Source organism: Onychomys torridus, chromosome 1 (genome assembly GCF_903995425.1).
Source record: "Onychomys torridus chromosome 1, mOncTor1.1, whole genome shotgun sequence".
Taxonomy (NCBI): domain Eukaryota; kingdom Metazoa; phylum Chordata; class Mammalia; order Rodentia; family Cricetidae; genus Onychomys; species Onychomys torridus.
Window position 1 is genome coordinate 147,920,433 of NC_050443.1, and position 18,126 is coordinate 147,938,558.

The 18,126-nt window shown below is 40.4% G+C and overlaps 1 protein-coding gene across 3 annotated transcripts in view; it reads left to right on the top strand.

Moving 5' to 3' along the window:
* Positions 1 to 497: 497 nt before the first annotated feature.
* Ric1 (RIC1 homolog, RAB6A GEF complex partner 1) overlaps positions 498 to 18,126 on the top strand; it is an 89,143-nt gene continuing 71,514 nt past the window's right edge. For 2 of the 3 annotated variants that reach the window (XM_036209094.1, XM_036209110.1), the window contains exons 1-2: positions 499 to 889; positions 16,305 to 16,412. In XM_036209094.1, coding sequence (XP_036064987.1) covers positions 746 to 889; positions 16,305 to 16,412 — 252 coding nt within the window. In that variant the 5' untranslated portion in view covers positions 499 to 745. Of the gene's footprint in view, positions 890 to 16,304; positions 16,413 to 18,126 lie in introns of all 3 variants that reach the window. The other variant, XM_036209103.1, reaches the window with a different exon arrangement.

Genomic DNA, 18,126 nt, shown 5'->3' on the forward strand with positions numbered 1-18,126 from the left:
GCCTGAAGCCCCGAAGACAGGACTGAAGCATTTTTTGGCTACGTAGTTTCGTGAGCGACTAATGATCCTGCCTAGAATGCAAGCTCCGTAAGGGCCAGGACGTCCCCCGAGCGAGCTCTCGCTCGAAACCGCAGCACACAAAAGATCCTTGGGCACAGACCCCCGGAGTCGCAGGGATCCAGGGCCAATCTCAGCCTGGGCGTCACGTGACGCTCGCCCCGCCCCCCCGCCCCGGAGCTCGTGCCAATCGAGGGGCAGTCTAAGTGGGCCGGGCCGCCGGGACTGTCACTGACTGGGCTCGGTCGCCTCTTCCCGGTCCCCAGCCTCACGCTCTCGGTCGTCAGCAGGACGCACCGAACAGCCGGCGTCCAGCCCTGCCTGCGACCTGCGTGCTGACGCCGCGCGGCGGCCGGAGAGCACCGGGCGGAGCCTCAGGAGCCTCCCCGCGCCGTGCGGCGTGCTGACGCGAGCGGCGAGCGGGGCGGGCCGGCCTGGGCTCCTCCCGCCGCGGGCCCACTGGCCTCCCGCCTCCCCCACCCTCGGCCCGTCAGCGCCCGAGACTGCGTCGCCAAGCATCGCGTCGGCCCGGCCCGGCCCGGCCCCCGGGCAGATGCCCCGAGTTGCCGCTGTCGCCGCCGCCGACTCGGCCGGTGGCGGTGTGGGAGGTGGGCACCCGGCCCGGGGCCGCCGAGCGTGACAGACGCGGCCGGGGCCGCCGGGGGGCTGTCGGGGCCGCGCGCGGACCATGTATTTCCTGAGCGGCTGGCCCAAGAGGCTGCTCTGCGCGCCGCGGAGCCCGGCCGAGGCGCCGCTCCACGTCCAGTCCGACCCTCGGAGAGCGTTCTTTGCCGTGTTGGCCCCGGCCCGCCTCAGCATCTGGTACAGCCGAGTAAGTAGGCGCCGCCGTCCCGACTTCCCCCGAGCGGCCCCCGTCCCGTCCCGACTTCCCCGGAGAGGCCTGGATCTAATCCCGACTCTCCCCGAACGACCCCGGCCCCGTCCCGACTCTCCCCGAACGACCCCGGCCCCGTCCCGACTCTCCCCGAACGACCCCGTCCCCGTCCCGACTCTCCCCGAACGACCCCGGCCCCGTCCCGACTCTCCCCGAACGACCCCGGCCCCGTCCCGACTCTCCCCGAACGACCCCGGCCCCGTCCCGACTCTTCCCGAACGACCCCGGCCCCGTCCCGACCTCCCCCGAACGACACTGGCTCCAACCGGACCTCGGAACCACCCTGGCCGGGTTCTGACTCCTTCCGAACGACGACCCCTGGCCGGACTTCCCCCCGCGAGCGACTCCGTCCGGGTCCCGACTCCTTCCGAACGACCCCGGCCCCGTCCCGACTTTCCCCGAGCGATCCCGGAGCCCGTCGCGACTACTCCCGAGCGACCCCGGCTCGGTCCCGACTTCCCCGGAGCGACTCCCTCCGGGCCCTCAGCCCCTCTCGCCCTCGGGTGGGCTCCACGCACGGGCACAGTTTCCACAGCGCCCAGTCCCCGCGTGGCGCCCACCGCCGCGCGCCGGGCCCGGAGCTCCCTGGCTGAGTCCAGACTTGCCTGCCTCTCTGCCCTCGTTGCCGAGGAGCCGGTCTGTTGGAACGTCCCCCAGCCCTCTGGCAGCTGTGGCGTGCCAGCTCCCCGCTGCCTTTAAAGGCTGTTGTTTTGGGAGTCCCGGAAAGCCTGTGGGTCTTTCCCCGGTGTCAGACTGTTGTAACTAAAACTTCAAGAGCTGTTCGTTCTAGAGGCCTGGTAACTTAGCTGCCGGTCTCCTCCAAACATCGCGGACTCTATAGTTAGTCCCTTACTCCTTTTCTTGGCTCCTCTTGGACTCTGGGGAACTGCTGGGGGGAGGGGAAGGGGGGGAAGAATCGAGGAATTCACATCTGTCTGCGCCGCACCTGGAAATAATAAGGCTTGGAGAGAGCGTGGGGCAGAGTTCTTGGCTTTGAGTCCTGGCTTTTTCTTCCTCCTTGTGTCTTGATTTCCGAGTTGATAGGAGAAATAACTTGGAAATAAGTGGTGAGTGGCATGGCCCCTGTTCGGACGTTGCCGCTTGCTGGAAATCTGTCTGTAAAAATAACAGCATTCTAAGTTTAAAATTTGCCCCCTCCCCATTCAAAGAGGCAGTACTAACCGATTTCAGAGTGGTGTTCTCGTTGAAAGAGATTGAAGGTTGGTTGACCTTGCTCCTGGTACATGCATGAAACACTGGTTTGGGTTTGGTTAAATCCTTTAGATTTCTGCTTGTTACTGTTGGAATGCCGATAATGCCCTTGATTGCCCTCTCACACAGCTGTGGTAAAGCCGGTACTAGAATTTAGGTAATTTTGGTTTCTCCTCTATTTTACTATTGCATAGTTAGGCTGTAAATCAGACTGTCTGTCACTAAGTTTTGGCTGACCTAATTTTCAGAAAGGTATCAGAACACAGTAGGCTACTAAACAATTACAGTATCAGCAATATGATACTCCATTCTGTGCTTAATTTTTAAACATATGCGCTGTAGTTGGTATCTAAATGAGAATCGTTTTCAACATATGTGGCAGCTGAACAACTTTTATTTAGGTCTATCTGTTTAAAGTTAATAGTATGTCCAGAAAAGCATAATTAGAACTTGAATTTTACATTGTTTTCTAAATTTAGTAGTTTTGAGTGTAACACATTGTAAAACCTAACATTTTACTTTTTTTAACCTCTAAAGATAAAAATGTGATTTATGTAAGTTTAGCATGATAGACCGGAAGCCTGTAAGTTACCTTATTTCCCCACACCAAAAGAACATTAAAATGTATCCCAGTTGTCTTAGGGACATTGTGAATATTAATAAAATCTGTTGTTTGGATTTGGGGTTAGATGCAGTATTATGGGATTTAAATGTCTCCTCCTTTCCTTCAAACCCCCATTCTACACACACTGGTTCACAGAAGTGCCTTGATTCCTACTGCTCTCTAGTGTGTAAAACTTAGAATTTTGCATACTCACATACAGAGAAATAAAAAATGTTCCAAATTTAGATTTGGGGGAATATGTGGATTCAGAGGCATGGAGTGAGATAAATTTCTGGAATACCTTAGGGAGGCTGCACGGCACTCTATAGTTTTACACGGAACTGTGAGCACAAGCTTTGTTACTTAGAAGATCAGGTTTCAATGTGATGATTCTGAGGTCTGTGATTATATGGCCAGGTAGGTGAGTGGGGAACAAGAGCCAGGCTCCACCTGCGAGGTCTTCTCCTCTTGGGGTAATGTGTGCAGCAGCTCTTCTTATCCTGTGAAATGTTAATTTTCTCCTTCCTAAAGTTTACAAAATGTGTGTGTTAAAAATAAGGTTAGATTACAAAATATAATAGCAAAAATATCTCTAGGTAAATGAGAGGCTGTGAATGGACTTAAAATGGCTTCACTGAGTTTATGAATGAGGGTGTTAGTTTTATTTATTATTTGGAAGGTTGTAGTACATTTTGAAGAGCCAAAGGGTTCTACAGAGTTCATTGTTAAAAAAGCTGCTTTTAGGGTATTTGAAGGCAGTGAGAGACTCAAGAGAAGAGAGAATAAATAGATTTTGTGTTTCTAAATTTTGTTAAGACTCAATAAAGGGGCTGGAGAGATGGCTCAGAGGTTAAGAGCACTGACTGTTCTTCCAGAGGTCCTGAGTTCAGTTCCCAGCAACCACATGGTGGCTCACAACCATCTGTAATGAGATCTAGTGCCCTCTTCTGGCCTGCAGACATACATGCAGGCAGAACACTCTATGCATAATTGTAGTTAGAGTTTTCCTGCCTGGCCCACAGTCAGGACAAATCTCTCTTACCTGCCAGTCCCACAGTTGCTCAGACCCAACCAAGAAAGCACACAGAAACTCACATTGTTTAGAAACTGTATGGCCATGGCAGGCTTCTTGTTATCTACTTCTTCTATCTTAAATTAACCCATTTCTGTTAGTCTATACTTTGCCACATGGCTTGTGGCTTACCAGTGTCTTTACATGTTGCTTTTCATGGAGGCGGCTGGCGGTGTCTCTCTCCAGCCTTCTACTTCCCAGAATTCTCTTCTCTCTTGTCCCGCCTATACTTCCTGCCTGGCCACTGGCCAATCAGAACTTTATTTACACAGAGCGATATCCACAGCACATAATACATAAATAAATCTTTTTTTTTTTTTTTAAAAAAGACTCAATAAAGTAGGCTTGCATAGGAAAAAATGCAGTTTTAAAAGAGAAAACTAGCTTTGTGGAAGAAATGTGTATTTAGTCTCAACTGGTTGTTTCAATGTCCAAGAAAGTTGCTGTGTGTGAAATGTTGGTTACTCTTAAGACTATGGGAGCGTTAAACTAAAATCTCTAGAACTAAGTACATTTTATGGGTCTTCTAGTAAGCTTTGTGGACCTCTTATACTTCCCATTCTTATGTACTAAGTTGCTGTTTGGAATTCCAGTGTTTTAGAGTCGTATCTGTTCAGACTAGTTTTATAGCCAAATTTTGAAAGATACGTGCTTGGACTTGTTTATGAGCAAACATTTCTATAGCTACTCATTTTACTTTTTGATAAAGATTTTAAAATAGCACATTTCATCAATAAATTGGCTTTGCTTCGTTTTGGAAAATTGGGATGTGTTGGTAGGGGTTTGCTTTTTTGACATTGTGATTCCAATTCAGAATTCTAAATCTAGTCCAGGGGCCATCAAGGTCTAAACACATGGCTGAGATGCAGGAAAGTGCTGCCTGCCCTGGTGACCCACATAGCAAAAGGAGAGAGCTGACTGCAGGTCATTCTCACCTTCCTGCTTGTGCCCAGGCATGTCATTTCCACATCCACACATACACCCAGTAAATAAATAAATACCTACTGAAGTCTAATTGTATTAGCCACATTTTTGAAGCCCTAAATGGGTGTTTTAAAAAGATTTAGACCATGGCTTAGTGGCTCACTCTTGTGATCCCAGCACTTGAGATTTGGGAGGATGAGACAGGAATATTGCTATAAATTTGAGGCCAGCCTGTGCTACCTAGTGAGTTCTAGATCTATCTGGGCTAGAGTAAGACCTTGTCAAGGAAAGGGAGGGAAGAAAGGGCTGAAAGGAAGGAAAAAAGGGAAGAGAAAAAGAAAGATTTAGTATATGTGTTAGGATGAAGTGGTAGAGGTAGTGTTGATGGGATGATGTATTTGTCAGAAGTATTGAATTCAGCTTGGAGGATGGAGCTGCTCTATAAAATGAGATAGGATTCATGACTGATGAGTATAGTGAGATGAACTGCATTTTGTAGTATAATGGGCTATAGATATTCCTTTAATAGACTCCCATCATGTCTCCTGCCTGCTCAGGGGAATTGAAAACAAACAAACCCCCCACATGTTATGCTTTCTCCTTATAGACAGAATTGCCAGGTTGGGTGGTGCATGCTTTTAATCCCTGCACTCAGGAAGCAAAGGCAGGAGATCTCAGAGTTCAAGGCCAGCCTGGTCTACAGAGTGAGACCTTGTCTTATAACAAACAAACAGATCCCCACAAAACAAAATGAACCAACCAACCAACAACAACAACAACAAAACAACAACAACAACAACAACAAAACCAAACCAAACAAACCAAAAAACCCAGCACCATCAAACAAAACCGTATAGACACAATCACATTCAGCTAAGCCTAATGACATGAGCTGTAGCTATGAAAGTCTACAGATGTTAACCATGAAATATTTAGGATGCTTCCATTCTGAATTAGACACATACTCATCTCAATTTTCAGGGTACTGTTTTCAAATATTTAAATTGCTTTCAGAAGTATTTTTGAAAACTAATTGTAAAGGATAGCATAAATAGGCAGAGCATTGAAGTGACAAAGCAGCTTATGATATATAGAAAACATTCTGCCCAATGCTGTATGTTCGTATGATGCATGAAAGCTGGTTTGTTGTTTGTTTGGACACAGGGTCTCACTCTGTCACTGGCTGACCTGGAATTCACCATCACACCCAGAGAATGAAAATCTTTTGAGTTATCACTGTGAGTTGCAAATAAAAAGCTGAAATTGGCAAATCACCACTGTCATATAAATAATGTAGTTGAGGAACTCTGAGCAGAAACTTGCATTCCTGTTGATGTGTGCTAACAGTGAAAAGTCCCTGTTAATGTGCACATGGAAAACACAGTGAGGTAGATGTCTCAAGAACTAAGCTGTAAGGATATAATTAGCTACACATCCTCAGGAAAGCTGTTTGATTTCTATCTCATTTTCCCTAACATTCCCACTTCACTGTTTTAACTCCATTCTACTACTGCTGCCAGAGACCGTCCTTTTAAATTCACATGTCTGAAAGTCTTCTAGGGTTCACTTTTTGTTAAAGGGTAAAGTTCAAACTCCTTAGTTTGATATCAGAGACACTCCTACCCTGGAATGCTCTCTTGCCTCATCTCTGATCATTAGTATATTACCTATCTTTTAGCTTCTGTTGTAATCCTTTCTCCATGAGTCATTGTTTATAACTGGAAGTGTTCATTTGTTGATGAACTACTGTTTTGGGTTTTTTCCTTTTATTGAATGAACTGTGTATGACAAAATTGTAATACTTATGATGTATGTTTTTATTTACATGTATGTATAGTGATGGAACTACCACCTCACATAGTTCCTTTATGTGTGATGAGAACACTTAAGATCTGCTCTCAAGTTGTAGATATAACTCGATGGTTAAGAGCACTTACTGCTCTTGGAGAGGATCCAGGTTCAGTTCATATGCTGGCTGACAACTTGGTATAATTCTAATTATGGAGAATCTGATTCCCTCTTCTAGCCTCCATGGGCATAGGATACCCCATTTGGTGCATATACATGTATGCAGACAAATACACATACACATAAAAATCTTTTGAGCAGTTGCCCTCTGACCTCTACTGTTGTGTGATACTTTGATTACACTCTGACAATAAAGCTTGCTTTGAGTCAGAGGCAGAGCTAGCCACTAGCTGACCAAAATTAACCCTTGAGGTTTTGAAAGACTGAGGGCAGATAGGAGACAGGAAGGTACTAAGGCAAGGCTGAGATTCCTCAGCCCTTCCAGATTGAGGAATGGAAGAGAGGAGATCACTGGCTTCTCTGTCTCTTCTCTTATCATTCAGGTTCTTGACCAATATCTGACTCTCAATTTTTATATTGATAAAGAATAATTAGATTAAAAACATCACTCTACACATACATTGTGGCACATACATTTCCCCCAAACAACACACACACACATTACTATTGTGTAATAATAGTAAATTTAAAAATCTGTTCTGAGCAATTTTCAAGTATATAATAATATTATCTGAAGTTATCAAAGTCTGCATTAAATCATAAAAATTGACTAGTCTTATAACTGTGTGTTCGTATTTGACCCAAACACCCCATCTCCTCCACTCCCTACTTCTGGCAATCTCTGTTCTACTCTTGGTTTCCATGAGTTTTACTTCTTGAGAGTCTATATATGTAGTAGCTTATATAGTAAATGCCAATCTGGGTCTGGTTTATTTTATTTAACATTATTTCATTAAAAGTTCATCCATGTTATATTCAATGTCAGGATTCCCCCCCCCCTTTTTTTTTTAAAGACTGAATAATATCCCATTGTATATAAAGCACATTTCCTTTATCAGTCCATCTGTTGATGATCACTTAGGGTTGTTTCCATATTATGGTGATTTTGAATAATGCTGTAGTGAATATGGACGTACAAATAACTTTTAAAATATTGATTTCAAATCCTTTTTTTGTACATATTTGGAACAATGCCATTTTGGGGAAGGGGGAAAGCACAAGTGCACACACAGATAGGTAAGTAAGTAGGTTGGTAGACAGACAGACAGACAAATAGAGAAATAGGATCACTAAACTGTGGTTCTAAAAAAAAGATTTGTGAAGAATGCCCCATACCATTTTCCACACTTGCTATACCAGTTACAGTCCCACCAACAGTTTTGAGCAGTTCTTTTTCTATGTCTTCACCTACATTTTATCACTTCATCTCTTGATGAAAGCCATCCTGGTAGCTACAGAGCACTCTCTTATGGCTTTGATGTGCATTTCCCTGCTAATTAGCAATACTGGGTACCTGCTGGCTTACTGGCTGTTTTTTATGTCTTTTGTGGGGAAAAAAATGTCAGTTCAGGTCCATTGCTAATTTAAATTGTTTTTCTTTTTGTTGCTAGCTTTATGAATTGCTTATGTATCTTGTATCTGTGCTAGGTTTGTGTTTTTTCCCTTCGCAGAGATTGTCTTTTCATTTTATTGAGTGTTTCTATGAGTGTTTTATTCTTTTCCATTTGGATGTTTAGTTTTCCTAGCACCACTTGTTGAAAAGGCTGAGTTCCCTTTTGTTCAGTCTTAGAGTCTTTGTCAAGGATTAGGTGACCATGTATGGGGGTGGGGTGCTCGGTTTCTCTCTAGGACTTCTCTTCTGTTCCATTGGTCTCTGTGCTTTGTTTATATCTAAGTACCATGATGTCTTGATTACTGTAGCTGTATACTATATTTCGAAACCAGGTAGTATGAATGAAGTTTTGTTTTCTTTTGATTGCTTTGGCTATTTGGTCTTTTGAGTTCTGTATGAATTTTAAGATTGTTTTGTAAATTTCTATGAAAAATATTATTTAATTTTAATAGGGATTGCATTGGTTGTATATACATTTAAACAGTATCAATTTACCATCCATGAACATGGTATATCTTCCCATTATGTCATGTTTGGTGTCTTATAGTTTTCTGTGTCATGTGGTTAAATTTATGTACTATTTTATTTAATTATTATTATTATTATTATTATTATTATTATTATTATTATTGGTTTCTCTGTGTAGCTTTACGCCTTTCCTGGAACTCACTTGGTAGCCCAGGCTGGCCTTGAACTCACAGAGATCCACCTGGCTCTGCCTCCCGAGTGCTGGGATTAAAGGCGTGTGATACCACCACCTGGCTCTATTTTATTTTTAAATACGGTTTATAAATAAAATTGCTTTCTTAAGTTCTTTTTCAGTTTGTTTTTAGTGTGTAGAAACATAGTGGATTTTATGCATATATTTTCTATCTTACAACATTACTGAATTTGTTTGCTTATTTTAACTTTTTTCGTACTTGTGGGATCTATAAGGTTTTCTGTATTGTGGAGAAAGTTGCACTTCTTTCAACTTCTGCTTTGTATTGTAAGTTTTGCACTTAGGCTTTATTTTTAAAACTAAATTTAGACCGGGCGGTGGTGGCGCACGCCTTTAATCCCAGCACTCGGGAGGCAGAGGCAGGCGGATCTCTGTGAGTTCGAGGCCAGCCTGGTCTACAAAGCAAGTTCCAGGAAAAGGTGCAAAGCTACACAGAGAAACCCTGTCTTGAAAAACTAAAAAAAAAACAAAAAAAAAAACCCACTAAATTTAAAGCAGTAAAACCATCTCCTTTTATATTAGCCATGGTGCATTTCACACAGTACAGGCCTGTGACACTGGCTACTTAAGAGATTGAGGCAGGACAATCACAAGTTCAAGACCCTGCTTTTCAAGGAAAGATACTTTCTCATTAAAAAAAATTTTTTTTTAAAAGACTTACTTATTTTATGTGAGTGCTGTATCTGCATGTACACTTGCATGCCAGAAGAGGGCATCAGATGTTTGTGAGCCACCATGTGGTTGCTGGGAATTGAACTCAAGACCTCTGGAAGAACAGCCAGTGCTCTTAACTGCTGAGTCATCTCTCCAGCCCCTCCTTTCTCATTTTTGAGACATTAGATTGCTTTTTGGTGCTTTGAAATATGATTTCTTAGATCTTTCCTGTTGTCTAAAGGAGGGTTAATCTAATTATATTCCTTTACCATTACCTGAAGTCATTTCGTGGAAAAGAATTTTTGTATAGTTTTGCTTTTCCATTTTAATAGTGTAGACTGTTACCTAAACCCCACTTTTATTTAATAATACTCTACTTTTAGACTATCATTACAATTTATTATTGTTTGGTCAAAGTCCTATGAATCTTATGTGACTGGAAGATATTTGGAAACTACACTTTGGTATTTATAGTGTTAAGGTGAAAAATCATGTCACATTTGAGATCCCCTGGTAATTTTCCTTTGTTAGATAGCCCTTTTGGTTAAGCATTCCCTTTTTCAAGGTTCCCTGCAGTCGAGCATTAGTCAGGCCATTTCTCTGTAGTCTTGGGCACCACTTGAGCTTTGTTGATGTTACTTCTTTGGCTTGAACTGCACTACCTACCTAGATTGATTAATATGTTACATTGATGTCTGTCTTGGCTGTGTTTCCATTATTTTATTACTTAAGGCCTTCATGCTACCAAACAATGCTATGAGTATGAAAATGTTTGAGGAACTGAAGAGCTGCCTAGATGCATTATTATTAGATTGCTTAGAATTTGGTTATGTGTTGCTCTGTCTCCCTGGATTCCTACTTTCATACATTGCTTTTCCAGAGTAGATTATAATCTTTATAAAATTAGAATTTTGATCTAGTATTTATTGTATCTTATTAACCTTTATTAGGAATTGACTGAAATCTTTGTGTTTCTTGTTTTTAAAGTAAACTTATTTTTTAAAAGCAGATTTGGGTTCTCAACAAAATTGAGCAGCAAGAACAGAGAATCCCCACATATTGCCTGTATTACCTGCCCCTCCCTCAATAACTACTACTCATATCAGCATCTCTTGCTTGAGTGGTGCATTTGTTACAATCAGTGACCTCACACTGACCAGTGAGTATTATTCGACATCCATATATACCTTAGTGTTCTCAACATCCTGCATTTTATGGGTTTTGAGAAATGTATAATATTATGCTATGTGTTAGCCAACTTTTGTTACTGTTCCAAAATATCTGAGATAATGAGCTTAAAAGAGGGAAAGGTTTGTTTTGAGTCCAAGTTTTGGAGGTTTTTGTCCATGATCAAAAGGCTTGTTGCTTTTGGGTCTATGGAGAAATAGTATGTGATGATGAAAATACATGGCAGAGGAAGCCACTCCCCTCATAGCAGTCCCGAAGTGAAAGAAGGGACAGAGAGGAGAGACTCATGTCCCAGTATCTTTCTCAGGGGTGTGCTCCAGTGCCTAATTTCATTTCAGGGGCGGGGGACTTCTTTCTAAATGTTTCCCTATCTCCTAACAGCACCACACTCTGGAAATCAAACCTAAAATACATAGGCCCTTGGGGGATATTTATGACTCAGACTATAACATACAGAATATTTGCTGCAGTAAGTAATTCTCAGTGGTCTACCTACTTAGTTCCTTCTTCCAGCACTGGCAATCCCTATTTCAAAACAAACAAGCAAACAAACAAAGAAAAACCCACAAACAAAAACAAAAAAATTCTGCCTGTTCTTTTCCAAGTGTCATGTAATTGGAACTGTATAGTATGCTTCCCCCCCCCCCCCAATAATAATTCATGGAAGGCTTCTCCGTGTCTTCATGTCTTGGTGTCTGGATCTGCTGTAGTTAATCAGTTACTGTACTGAGGGGCTATTATGGTTACTTCTAAGGTTGACAATATTTATGAAACTACTATAATGTTTGTGTTCTACTTTTGTTGTTGTTCTATTTTAAACAGGGTTTTGCTTATTGTGTAGCCCAAACTAGTCCGTCAACCCAGGCTGGCCTTAAATTCATGGTCCTCTTGCTTCAGCCTCCTAAGTGTGTGTGTGTGTGTGTGTGTGTGTGTGTGTGTGTGTGTGTGTGTGTGTGTATACGTACGTACGTACGTACATGTTTTCAGCTCATTTGGATAATAAGTAAATGCAACCTTAGTAGAATTAGTGTGGTTGGTTTTGTAAGAAAGAGTCAGTTGTCTAAAGTGGATGTATCATTTTGCGTTTTCAACAGCAAAGGGTGTGAATTCCTGTTGTTTTATATCCCTTTGCTAGCATTTGGTATCAATCTTCTGAATTTTGATCACCCTAATAGGTATTTAATGGTATCTCATTCCATTGGGTTATTTGTTTCTTACTGAATTCTAAGTTTGTGTGGTTTTTATAGCAGTTCTTTATCAGTTATTTACAAACATTTTCTCCACTCTGCCCTCTGTCCTCATTCTCTTGATAGTGTTTCTCACAGATCAGTTTCTAATTTTGGTGAAGTTTATCTTATGAATTGTTTACTTCAGATATTGCACTTTTGGAGGGGGTCATTGCCATATCTGAGGTCATCTATGTTTTTTACTATGTTATATTCTAGGATTTTTACATTTTATACACAGGATTTTTATTAGTTTTGAATTCTTGAGGATTGTATAAGATATGCATCATGATGAACTTTTGTGAATCAATTTCCATTCTAGCACTATATTGCCTTTGCTCCTTTGTCAAAGACCAGTTAACTGTGTTGACTCTAGGCTCTCTTCTGTTTCCTTGATCAATGTGTCTATTCTTTTGTCATGTTTACTATAGCTTTATAATGATGTCTTGAAAGTAGTGTTAGCACTCCAACATTCTTCATCACTCTTTGTCTTGAAACTCATCTAAAGTTGAGTTGATTTACTGACATATCTGTGGTAGTTTGAATGTAATGGGCCCCATAATCTCATAGGGAATGGCACTATTAGGAAATGTGGCTTTGTTGGGGTGAGTATGGCCTTGTTGGAGAAAATGTGTCACTATGGGAGAGGGCTTCGAGGTTTCCTAGGCTCAGGATACTGCCAAGTGTCTCAATTGACTTCCTGTTGCCTGCAAGATGTAGGACTCTCAGCTACCACCATGTCTGCTTGCATGCCATGCTACCTGTCATGATAATGAACTGAACCTCTGAAACTGTAAGCTAGCCACCCCAATTAAATGTTTTCTTTATAAGCGTTGCTGTGATCATGGTGTCTCTTCACAGCAATAAAAACCCTAATGAAGACAACATCCCCCAAATAACGACTAGGATTTGGGCTAGGACTGCAGAGAGAATTCCTATCTCAACAGTATTGACCCTTCCTATCCATTAATATAGAATATTTTCATCTATTCTCTGATATCTTTCATTGGTATTTTGTATAATATTCCATATATATATATATATATATATATATATATATATATATGTAATTCTGTTAGATTTATAACACTAAATATTTCATTTTGTGTAACACAGTATAAATGGAAACATGCTTTTTATTATAAATCATACTTTTTCATTACTGGAATTTGTGAAGATGATCAACTCTTGTATTAATTTTGTGCCTTGCAGCCTTGCTTATTTATTTCAGAATATGCTGTTGATTCTTTCAAATTTTGTACCTGTTACTGTTGTCTGTGAATGCAGTTTAATATCTTCCTTCCCAGTATGTATATCTTTTATTTTCTTTCTTGGTCTTGTGACATTCTGTAGTCAGACTTTCTTTGTACTACCAGCTCTCAAATCATGACACAGAGACTTATTACTATGTTTCAAAGCTTGGCCTTAGCTTAGACTTGTTCCCAATTAGCTCTTAAAACTTAAATTGACCTGTTTATATTAATCTCTGTTCTGTCATATGGCTTGTTACCTCTCCTTCATACTGTACATCTGAATCTGTGTTGAATCCATGTCTCACTGGTGAATCCCACCTCTGTTCTTCCCAGAGTTCCTGTCTCTGCCTGGAAGTCCTGCCTGTTCTCTCCTACCTAGCATATTCAGCTCTTTCTTAAACCAATTAGAAGGTGCCTTGGCAGAGATACATCTTCACAGTGTACAAAAAGATTATCCCAGAAAACATTTGTTAGGAATTGTGCTACTGTGTTGGATAATAATAAATGCCTCCTTGCATGTTCCTCAGATGAGAAAGCTCGGAGTTTCTCATTACTAAGTGTAATAATAGGTGTAGGATTTTTGTAGCTGTTGGAGGTCTCCAAATAGATGTTATATATGTAAAGATGATTTTTGGCCTTCATAGATATCTTTTTTTTTTTCTTTTTTAGCCTATTTGGTTGGTTTTTGAATGTTGAACTAGCCTTGCATGCCTGGGATATTGTAGCTGAAGTTTTTCTGTGTCCACTCAGCTCCTGCAGCCGCTTAGACCCAAGTAAACACACAGAGACTTGTATTACTTATAAACTGTATGGCTGTAGCAGGCTTCTTGCTATCTAGTTCTTATATCTTAAATTAACCCATTTCTATTAATCTATAAGTTGCCTTGTGACTTGTGGCTTACTAGTACTTTTACATCTTGCTTTCTCTGTGTCTAGCTGGCAACCCTGACTCAGCCTTCCTGTTCTCAGAATTCTCTCTGCCTATCCTGTCTATACTATACTTCCTGCCTGGCTATTGGCCCATCAGCATTTTATTAACCAATCAGAGCAGTACATTCACAGCATACAGAGCGACATCCACAGCACTTCCTCTATGCAATCTCTTTCTAAAGAAGAAAAGGGGATAGTATAAATATGATAGGATGAAAGGGTAGATTAATGAACCTACTATTAAAGAGCAACAACTTGTTTGAAATGTTTTACATTGCTATGGATTTTAGTTTATTGATACAAATTTATAGTTGATTTTGATATATATATATATATATATATATATATATATATATATTTCTACTCTCATTTAAGGTATTATGTTTGTGTAGGTCATTTGAAATTGTAGTGGACAATTAAAAAATACAGATTAACAGTTAGCCTTCTGTGATAGTGAAACTTATAGTCATGTTAAGTTTTCTAGGTATAAATAGATATATTTCAGATAGATAGGTAATCCTTCAAACACTTTAAAAACCTACAGAATATGGCATTTAAAATGTTTTAAAAACTTGGGCTTTCTGGACAGTGAGACATGTCTGCTCCTGGCAGGATAATTTACTTCAGAGAGGAGGATGGACATCGAAGACACTCCATATGGAGTTTATCATCATCTTGACAAAAATAACCATTTGGACAAGAAACTGTTTTTGACTGGACTGCTTGACAAAATGTTTTATCAGTTGGGCTTTCAGGAAGGTGACCACTGAACTTTGCAAGGCAAAATGGTCCTTCAGGTTCCTGCTTTGCAAAAGAAACTGCCAGACATTCTACAGGACACAGAGAGAAGTGACTGAGAGACTCTAGCCTGTGGATAAAGACAGATGCCCCAACTTTACAGAGGAACTTTGGATAACTGTCTAGGCAGCCAGCTGTCTCTGTCATTCTAGATTTTTGAAAGTTGCTTATAATGCACTTGCTGTTTACTTAGGTAATATTATATCCTTCTGAGGTCTTTGATGTAGTTGAAGACTAGATAGTTATAATTTCCTTAGTTATGATAAAAAAATAAGATATGAAACCTTACACTCACAAATATAGGATAGATAGGATAACTTCTTTAATTTTGCCAAATACAAATAGACTAGATATTATAATTCTTTCTTGATAATTGTTTTGTTATATGTAATTTTACTATGTTTAAGTTAAAACTCTCATTTCTGAAAAAAAGAAAAGGGGAAGTGCTGTGAATATTATTCTGTATGCTGTGAATGTGTGTTGCTCTGATTTGGTTGATAAATAAAATGCTGATTGGCCAGTAGCCAGGCAGGAAGTATAGTATAGGCGAGATAAGCAGAGAAGAGAATTCTGGGAACAGGAAGGCTGAGTCAGGAGTCACCAGCCAGACACAGAGGAAGCAAGATGTAAAGGCAGAACTGAGTAAAGGTACCAAGCCACGTGGCTAAACATAAATAAGAACTATGGGTTAAGTATAAGAGGTAGTCAATAGTTAGCCTGAGCTAATAGCTGAGCAGTTTTAATATACGCCTTTGTGTGTTTACTTGGGTCCAAGCGTCCATAGTCTGCAGGAGCCAGGCAGGACCAGGAAAACTTTAGTTACAGGATATAGTTCACTTGGTGGTGGTACATGATTCTTTGTTGGATTTAATTTTCTAATACCTTGTTGAGAATTTTTACATTGAAGTTCATGAGAGATCTTGGTCTGTTTTGGTTTTCATGTAATAGTTTTGTCTCCTTTTGCTAGGATAATGTTGGATTCACAAAATGAATTTAAAAGGATCCCCTATCTACTATTGGCACATCTGCCTAGGGAAGGATGTAGAGAACTGATATAATTTATTTAAATATTTGTCTTAATTCACCTATGGGTGTATGTGGGCATGGTTCTAATTTGGAAAGTTACTAATTATTGATTCAGTTTACTTACTCATTCAGTAGATGTATATATGACTAGCAAATTGTTTTTCTTTTTTCATGATTTGCATGGAATACTGAAGGTTGATGATTTGATATTGATATGCTATAGTTTTAAAATATTGCCACTGTTTTCTATAAGTAATGCTCAAATTTTGTCTATCTATTTCTAGGATATACTACTAAAGTAAAATATATCTGTTTTCTTTCAGCCTAGTGTGTTAATCGTAACATATAAGGAACCTGCTAAATCATCTACCCAGTTTGGATCTTACAAACAAGCTGAATGGAGGCCAGATAGTACCATGATAGCAGTGTCAGTAAGTAGATCTTTCAAATTTAAGATTATTTGCTTAAGAAGTTATGAAGTTGCATTTAAGTGAGATATTCTAACATGCATTTAGTCTTTCGGGGTTTTTTATTTAATTTTTTATTTATTTATTTTTTTGTATGTGTGTATGTGTGATAGGAAAGCTGTACTGATTTCTATGGGCTCATGCTATTCTACTCCACTATATTTTCTTTGTTGACTTTACTACATTCTACCATCCTTGAACAATACTTGTGTCCCTTTCTTTGTAGTCTTCTGAGCTACCCCTCCCCAGCCTATAGATAATGTATGTTGGAGAAATAAGAAAATAAGTTTAGGGAACTTAGATTTTATTGCTGTGCCCTCTGTCAGTGGAGATCAAACTGGAGTCTTCTGCGTGCTAGGCAAGTGTTCAACCACTAAACTATACCACTGTCCTCTTACTTTTCTCTTAACTATTACATTAGCTCACCAGCCTGCCTGTTTCCACTCTCTTTCTAGTCTGTAGTATTTCCTGTTGACTGGGCTGCTCATCTGAAAATGTTCCAGATGACCAACAGTACCAAGTAGTTGTACTTGCAGAAGAGCTGGTAGACCTCACAACCACATACCAAACCCTGCCTGTTACAGATTTAAATGATCAATGCAAATCCAAAAATGCTCACGTGTTTATATGTTGTCTGGACTTCTTGAAGCTACAACAGCAGATTTGAGTTGAGTAGTGACGACAACAGCCATGTGTGATGTTCACAATGCTTTCCCCTTTGGTTCAGCACACTATGGATTATTATAACAGTCATAACTACACTGTGTATCAAGTGTTACATGTACTGTGACATTTTATATTATGTTTAGTACTAGTACATACTTACATCAAAAGAACAGAAGTGCTGGGCAATGTGAGGCAGAGGTAGGTAGATCTCTGTGAGTTCAAAACCAGCATTCTCTACAGAACAAGTTCCAGGACAGCCAAAGCTGTTACACAGAGAAGCCCTGTCTCAAAAAACAAACAAAAAGAACAGAAGAGAACATTGTCATGCTTTTAAAGCATTCAAGTCTAGATTATTTTTTTGTTGTTGAATTTAGTGGCAAATGTGTATTATATAGTAAATATTATATCAGAATTTGAAAGTACATGCATAGAAAAATTGCTAAATTCTTTAAAAAATTTTTTCGTTTTATTAAATTTTTTATATATATGGTATTTTGTCTGTGTGCCAGGTGTGTGCCTGGTGCCTGTGGAGGTCAGACATAGATACTGGATCCTAAATGGGTGTGAGCCATGATGTAGTGCAGGGAATGGAACTTGGGTCCCTGCAAGAGCAACAAGTGCCCTTAACCACTGAGCATCTCTCCAGCCCTAATTGCTCACTTCTTGATGAATTATCAAATGGTATAGCACTACCCTGTTGTAGTTTATTTGCAGGGCCAGTGCTGTGTGAAAAAGCTGAGAATTCGTCTGTATGTGTATAGCCTATACAGAGTAACTTCAGATCCATAAGCTGCTCAAAGAAATTGAGAAAATGAATTCAGTACAAACTGAAGTGGATTCCACTAAAATGGGTGTTGATTGAAAGCAAAAATAACATACAAAACAGAAAAAAACTTAGTTGGACAAATTCTAAAGCTTATGAAGACTTTTGTTTTACGTTTTCACCAGCGATAAAAGCAGAATGTCTTGACTTGTGTTGCCTGACAAGTGTTTGTGGCTTAGTGTGGTAAGG